Source organism: Chanodichthys erythropterus, chromosome 24 (genome assembly GCF_024489055.1).
Source record: "Chanodichthys erythropterus isolate Z2021 chromosome 24, ASM2448905v1, whole genome shotgun sequence".
NCBI classification, from domain to species: Eukaryota; Metazoa; Chordata; class Actinopteri; order Cypriniformes; family Xenocyprididae; genus Chanodichthys; species Chanodichthys erythropterus.
The window spans coordinates 3,233,129-3,241,276 of record NC_090244.1 but is presented as its reverse complement, the minus strand read 5'-3'; the positions used below and the strand labels follow the sequence as shown (position 1 = coordinate 3,241,276).

Genomic DNA, 8,148 nt, shown 5'->3' with positions numbered 1-8,148 from the left:
ATGCGGAACGCTCCAGCTATGTTCCAACATTTGATGCACAATGTTTTGGCAGATGTGGAGAACTGTGATGTGTACTTGGATTACGTGGCTTTGTTAAACCTTGCCAAGTGCGAGTTTGAGAAGGGAAAGATCACCTATCTGGATAAACAAGTTGGCCAGAGGATGGTGAATCCCGAGCCATTTGTGCTCGGACCCCGAATCCGATGATCACTGCTTGCAGCTATACTTGTATTTGCTATTAAAATGGAATATTAAAACGCATTAGAAGGTCTTATACGTTGTAAGCAATTTAAAGTACCGTCTTCTTTAAGTGGACCAAGAAATGAAAAAGGAACAAGTTCTCTTTACGCTCACACTAACCCTGAAAGAGGACTTGGATCCTTGTTTGGTCCACTTAAGTAGGAATGTGTTCTCAGACCTCTTTGTGTTTACACTGTTGCTTTTTGGATCTAGTCCAGTTCAGTCTTTGATGTCTGACCCTTTGGCTTTTTTTATATTAGTCTGTCACTTTAAGAATTACAGTAATGCATGGATATACTGATAAACAAAACAGTTTCTTTCCCAGATACATTTACTGAAGACAAAGCCTGTTCATGTGAACCTAGAGAGTGTTGTGACACTTAAACACAACAAGACCCCAGATAATTCAGTTTAGTAACGTACACGTGATGTAGCAGCTGGTTTTCTGTGTGTGCGCTTCAGTTGTGCTTGTAAAACAAAAGTTTTAAACTGGGAAGGCGCGTCTTACAGTTTGGAAGCGGTTGAAATGACAATAAACAAGTGTACGTTGTGAACGAATAATGTGTAGAGAGAAGCAGCAGCCATGATGAACAGATGATTTTTGGGAGGGATGACCAAACTACATTGGAATTCGTGAATGGAATAGTCAAGTTAGCCCGGACTGATTTGTGTTCACAAATTAATGGATATTTTTAATCGAACAGCTAAAAGCAAAAAAAAAAAAAAGCTTTCGGATGGATCAATTATACATTGTAGCATGGTACGTCTGTGAATCACTTTGGATAACAATATCTGCTAAAGTAGTAAATGTAAATGTAAAGATGTAAATTTTAAGATGTAAATGTAAATTTTCCGTCTGTGTTAATTGACCTGCAGACCTTTTTATCTTCTGAGCATTTTCAATGCAAATGCAATAACCATATAACAGTTTGAAGACTGGAGATAAATTAGACTGGAGAGAAGCCTATCAGTCTGTCTGGATCATCTGAGGCTCTGCTCTCCTTTGTCACTCGTTTATATCGTCTTAACTGCCATCAAGCCACATTCATTACGACTCGTAAGTAAATGTTTCATTAGTGGGTTTATTCAAATGAAAAGTAAACTGGGAATTATGCTTCTGATGAGAAGATAATTGTAAAGAACAGTATTTAACACCCGTCTCTCTCAGCTCTCACTACACCTGATCATCAACACAGGTAAATCCTGCTTTCTTCCATGACTGAGTGCTTATTTATAATTCAATGAAGAGTCACAGTTATGGATTAGTGAATATTGTTAGACAGCATTAAATGTAAAACGATGATTTCTGCTGTTTTTAACTTGTTATTTCTCTTTCAGGGTACTGGACAATTAGAGCACAAAGTTTAATATCACTGTAGAAGAAAAGACCTTTCATTTAGAGTTAAAGTATGTGTTAAATTGTTTATTTAAAATCATTCATTCAAAGTTTAATCAATATTGTGTGAAAGAAAATGTTCTTAGAAATGAGAGGCTTGACGAATACAGTGGCAGTGATGTTTGTGTACTGATTCATGTAAAAGATCTTTATTGTGGAATAAACTGTAATAAATATATATTTTTTAATTTCAATAATATATCAGTGTGTCTACAGCTAAATATGTCACAAGAATAAAGAAAACGAATAGTTTTGATATTAGTTTTTGTGCTCTCAGTAAAGAACAGTAGTTGACTTTATTTCGCAGTGTAACGTTTAGATCAAGCTCATTTAGAGTCTGTTTGGGATTGTTTTGAACACATTGACTGGAGTTTGGTGACATGGAGAAAGTGATCAGGAAAAACATGTTCAGATGAATGTGATCAATCATTTTGAGAGCAATGTTTGTGAACACGGTCTTAGTTTAGGAGGGAATATCCAAAATATCAGCTCAGAAAGAACAAAGTTGAAATGATTGATGTATTTCTCTGTTGAAGATCTAATCGTGTCAAACATTTGTTACGCTGTACAGTAAACAAGTCTCAATGAGTTTCTGTTTCAAAAGGGCCTATAAAAGATGAAGAGCTTGAGCGTGAAATTCATTTTGATCACTCTGCTTCTCCAGCTGTGCCTCTCTGTGCATGAGGTTAATGCTGGTGGTGAAGCAGCAGCAGGAGGAGCAGCTAGAAGAGCAGCTAAAAGAGCAGCTGGAGGAACATTTTCAAAAACAGCTGGAGAAGTAGTTGGAGGATTAGTTGGAAAAGAAGCTGGAAAAGCAGTTGGAGAAGCAGTTGGAAGAGCAGTTGGAGGAGCAGCTGGAGGAACAGATGGAGAAGCAGTTGGAAAAGTAGCTGGAGGACAAGTTGGAGAAGCAGTTGGAAGAGCAGTTGGAGGATCAGCTAGAAGAGCAAATAAAAGAGCAGTTGGAGCAGCAGTTGGAAGAGCAGCTGGAGGAACAGTTGGAGGAACAGCTGGAGATGCACTTGGAGGAGCAGCTAGAAGAGCAGCTAAAAGAGCAGCTGGAGGAGTATTTTCAAAAAAAGCTGGAGAAGTAGTTGGAAAACAAGTTGGAAAAGCAGTTGGAGGAAAAGTTGGAGGAGCAATTGGAGGAGCAGTTGGAAAAAAAATTGGAGGAGCAGTTGGAAAAGTAGCTGCAGGAAAAGTTGGAGGAGCAGTTGGAAAAAAAATTGGAGGAGCAGTTGGAAAAGTAGCTGGAGAAAAAGTTGGAGGAGCAATTGGAGGAGCAGTTGGAAAAAAAATTGGAGGAGCAGTTGGAAAAAAATTTGGAAGAGCAGTTGGAGAATCAGCTAGAAGAGCAAATAAAAGAGCAGTTGGAGGAACAGCTGGAGATGCACTTGGAGCAGCAGTTGGAAGAGCAGCTTGAGGAGCAGTTGTAGATGAGGTGAGGGTAAAAGATTATCACATTTCATATACCTTTCACAATTTCATACATTTATTTACTTAGTATCTGTCGTTACTGTGATATTATTTATTTATGTATTTATATGGTGGCCGAGAGAGCTCAACGCGCTGCAAATGAAGAAAACACATGCAAATAGAAAAAACACCAGCAAATAAAGAAAACATCTTATCAGTCTGACAACACATGCACTGCAAATGTCCACAACACATGCAAATAGACAAACACGCTGCAAAAGTCCATGTAAGTGTTGTGGACTTTTGTCAAACTGAATTGAAATTCCATGAGACGGTAATTATAGTCACTACGGTATATTTGTTGGTGGGATGAATGTAAATGGAAAGACACCAGGTCAGAACATTTTTGAGATGACATGTATGACACCATGTATTTAAAATTTATTACCAAATCTTTTGAAGATTTACCCACTTATACATTCATTAAGCTTTGAACAATGCATCACTGTTCAACAGGTGATGGCTGCAAATTCAGAGCATATCGAGGTCCCATAATAATATGAAATGAGTATTACAATGAGCCACCACAGACCCCAGAGCAAATGAGAGCCACCATTGAAGCTCTAATGGATGACTCTGGCAGGTGTGAAAAATATAGTCTTCGTAAGGAAGATTGTGAAATGGTTGCCACATTTGTTCGATATGGTGAAGCTATGTGCAGATGTAACGCTTTTCATCCGACAGCACATAAATCACAGGCGGACACAGAGAACTGCGTTTCATGCGTTGTTTACTGTAACACAACAAGAAGAAACATATATTCTTAGGCGACAGTGGGCATTTACACTCATATGCATCTAAAGCCCCGTTCACACCGCCAGCGACTTTTTCGCAGCATGTCGCTAGTCTCCTACTGTGAAGTCGCTTGTGGGCGTTCCTAGTGCTGTCGCTCTAATGTCATTGGTAGACTGCACATCTGATCATATCTATAGAAAATGCAATCACAAATGATATATAAAACTAAGAAATCATTCTAATTTGACAAGGAATTAGGTTTAAAATAATTAAAAGTAATATTCTGCTGTTGTAGAGTGTTGCGACTGCAGAGCTCAGTGCATTAAATAAATAACTAGATTAACGATCGGTCTATCAACAAATTAAACTCACTCATACTGTCAAAAATACTAAAATGTCATTCGAATTTGACAAATAATCAATTTTCTTGTCCCTAATAATAAACACAATGCAGGGGAAACTGTAATATGAACTGCAGCAGTGCTAAATTGCTCACAGCATCATATAATAACAACACAAAATGTATGAATCAAACTCACAAGACTGCCGACCGTTTCTTTTCCACACTTCATTTAATTATATCCATGTATGTACAGTCAAATCATATAAAACAGTGAAATCGCTCCGGAACTATTACTGTCTGTCTTGCCTGCACATGTGCTCCAGAAAGCTTCATTCCTATTGGCTGTCGCTCGCGAAATTCGCTCCTGATTTGCATAAAGTTGAAATATCTGAACTTTTGACGCTTGTCTCTCGTCGCTTGACACGCCTACATTCCGTTGCCAACGGTCACTGTCTCTCTTGTCGCCGGAAGTAGCCAGCGGCAGCGCTCCATTGAAATGAATGGGATCCTGTCGCTTTGTCGCTGCTTGTCGCTGGCGGTGTGAACGGGGCTTAAAAGAGCAAAAGAAATGAGAGATTCACTTGCGTTTGATTAAAAAAGTTGGTGTCAGTCATGCAACGCACATGGTGATACAATCACAGTCACTTAACATCTTGTTTCACAATATCACTGAACTTCAATCTTAATATTATTTGTGAAATTAACAAGTACTATGTTGCAAAGAAATCTCATTTTACCGGAGCACATTTACCTACCACCTCTCAGCATTGATGAACTTCTTTTTGCTGGGGGTTGGGCGTTGTTTCACAAGTAAGACAAATGACCCACTAAATACTTAATGTCGCCACAAGGGGTCTCCAAACAATTAATAAATGAACAAAATCACAGTAATTTTGGTGAAAGTCATAACATTTTACAGTAACATTTTAACCTTGTTAAACAGACAGGTATGGCACATAGAGTAAATTTAAAAGTCCATCATTAAAAATAGCTCTGAGCATTTGGACATTCTGATAATAATGTTCTTATTATGGTAATGTTTGTGTAGGAGGGAACCGCAGCTGAACCAGGGACCGAGGATCAAAACGCAAAAATGGCAAAAGCCAAATTGTTTGGCTTGAACATCAGCATCACTTTTTCTCCTTTTAATCTTCTAATTGTAAAGAAGATCTTAATAAACCTGAATGTAGCAAATGCACAGTTTGTCTCGTCTTGTTCATTGCCTTAAAGTCAATTTTACATACTTTTTGGCAAATCTTTTTTTAATGTATCATTTTGTCTTAAAAACATCTGTAACATCCTTCGCTCAACCCCAATAACTTCTCAAAATGCAGATCATACATTTATATATATAATACAATTATATAATCTTTTATTAACATCAATCTGAACAGTCTGATTAAGAGATTAATTGAAATCATGTGCTATTTAAATATTAAACAGAATACATGAAACACATCATTGGAACAGAAACATGACTGAATATAACTGAAGATAAGATCATGATGACCTCATAATCAACAAATATAGAAGAGACACACACACACTTTCCCTGAGAGTGTTCACTTCACCTGCATTTCTTACAGTACGACAGAGAGTTACAGAGAGATTACATTCAAGTTCAGAGATGAAGACATTGTAGTTTTTTACTGCATCACTGTTTCCATTCAGCTTATCAAAGTGTAACTAAAGCATTGCACCATAACCCAATGTTTGCAACAATGAAGTCAGTTAAATATCTACATGCTCTCTAAGCTCTTTAGAAAGACTCAACAGGAAAATATTTAACCATAGAAACAGACAGTCTACAACATTTATCCTTATTAACTATAAAATAATATATACAGTAGAGGTCAAAAGTGAAGTCTTGAGGTGATATTTGTTTTTTATTCTTGTCTAATACAGGCTTCTAGTTGCTCAACTGTCTTAGGTCTTCTTTATCGCATCTTCCTCTTTATGATGCGCCAAATGTTTTCTATGGGTGAAAGATCTGGACTGCAGGCTGGCCATTTCAGTACCCGGATCCTTCTTCTACACAGCCATGATGTTGTAATTGATGCAGTATGTGGTCTGGCATTGTCCTGTTGGAAAATGCGAGGTCTTCCCTGAAAGAGACGACGTCTGGATGGGAGCATATGTTGTTCTAGAACTTGGATATACCTTTCAGCATTGATGGTGCCTTTCCAGATGTGTAAGCTGCCAATGCCACACGCACTCATGCAACCCCATACCATCAGAGATGCAGGCTTCTGAACTGAGCGCTGATAACAACTTGGGCTGTCCTTGTCCTCTTTAGTCCGGATGACATGGCATCACAGTTTTCCAAAAAGAACTTCAAATTTTGATTCGTCTGACCACAGAAGAGTTTTCCACTTTGCCACAGTCCATTTTAAATGAGCTTTGGCCCAGAGAAAACGCCTGCGCTTCTGGATCATGTTTAGATATGGCTTCTTTTTTGACCTATAGAGTTTTAGCCGGCAACGGCGAATGGCACGGTGGATTGTGTTCACTGACAATGTTTTCTGGAAGTATTCCTGAGCCCATGTTGTGATTTCCATTACAGTAGCATTCCTGTATGTGATGCAGTGCCGTCTAAGGGCCCGAAGATCACGGGCATCCAGTATGGTTTTCCGGCCTTGACCCTTACACACAGAGATTGTTCCAGATTCTCTGAATCTTTGGATGATATTATGCACTGTAGATGATGATAACTTCAAACTCTTTGCAATTTTTCTCTGAGAAACTCCTTTCTGATATTGCTCCACTATTTTTGGCCGCAGCATTGGGGGAATTGGTGATCCTCTGCCCATCTTGACTTCTGAGAGACACTGCCACTCTGAGAGGCTCTTTTTATACCCAATCATGTTGCTAATTGACCTAATAAGTTACAAATTGGTCCTCCAGCTGTTCCTTATATGTACATTTAACTTTTCCGGCCTCTTATTGCTACCTGTCCCAACTTTTCTAAAATGTGTAGCTCTCATGAAATCCAAAATGAGCCAATATTTGGCATGACATTTCAACATTTGATATGTTATCTATATTCTATTGTGAATAAAATATAAGTTTATGAGATTTGTAAATTATTGCATTCCTTTTTTATTCACAATTTGTACAGTGTCCCAACTTTTTTAGAATCGGGTTTGTGTGTATATATATATATATCCAACAGGTATTATATACAGAAGTGGCCTAAAGTGTTGCCTAACAAAATTGACATCTTCACCCTTTATAAAAATATAAAAAATTTGTTAAAGATTTTATAAGCATATTGAGTAGTTGTGCTTGGAATCAATTGTTTTATTTGCAATGCAATGATACATGTCAAACTATGCAGACAATTTTTATCAGGCTGTCATACAAATAAATTAAGAACATATGCAAAATAAGAGAGAACCAACAAAATATTAATGACATTATGTTGTAATCGGCTTTTGTTATATATGTTTAGGCACTTAAACAAATAAACATTATGACATTAAATGGAGAATTCTTCATCCTGCAGTCAGTAACATTTATAGCTGCTTTTAACATAGACTGAAGTGTAAGTGTCATATAATCAGATGCACTGAGTGTCTCAGTCCTTTCCATGTCAAACACAATGACTGAACGCAGCAGAAAATCAGTCTTACCACAGTGACCTCGAGCGACTCTTCAAACACTTTCAATTTCTCCATTCCTGTGAAACACCCTCAGATGATGTTTGCATGTTTGGAGGATCTTCACATCGGTCGTTTCGACCCTGAACGCAGTCCCAGCTCTTGTGGTCAGGCACGGGTTAATGAAACACAACGGGGCCACACGCAGAGCTGCATTTCCTCCACTAGAGGGCCCTAGAGAGCACTAAACACCCGCTGAGGGCCTCAGTGATCAGAAAGGGTTTATTGGAGCCTAAACTCCTCATGGAGGATTCAGGAACGCTTGATTATTGACATCACATTTACATTACATAACTGCA

At 38.1% G+C, this 8,148-nt stretch overlaps 1 protein-coding gene across 1 annotated transcript; it reads left to right on the top strand.

The window, feature by feature from the left end:
• The first annotated feature begins 2,252 nt into the window (after positions 1–2,252).
• LOC137015582 (circumsporozoite protein-like) lies at positions 2,253–3,059 on the top strand. Its single transcript, XM_067380632.1, has one exon. The coding sequence runs from the start codon at positions 2,253–2,255 to the stop codon at positions 3,057–3,059; it is 807 nt and encodes a 268-aa protein (XP_067236733.1).
• Positions 3,060–8,148: the final 5,089 nt, after the last annotated feature.

Bases quoted from the DNA above. Each gene is read 5' to 3' on its own strand.
- LOC137015582 (XM_067380632.1), top strand. From the start codon at position 2,253: ATGAAGAGCTTGAGCGTGAAATTCATTTTGATCACTCTGCTTCTCCAG.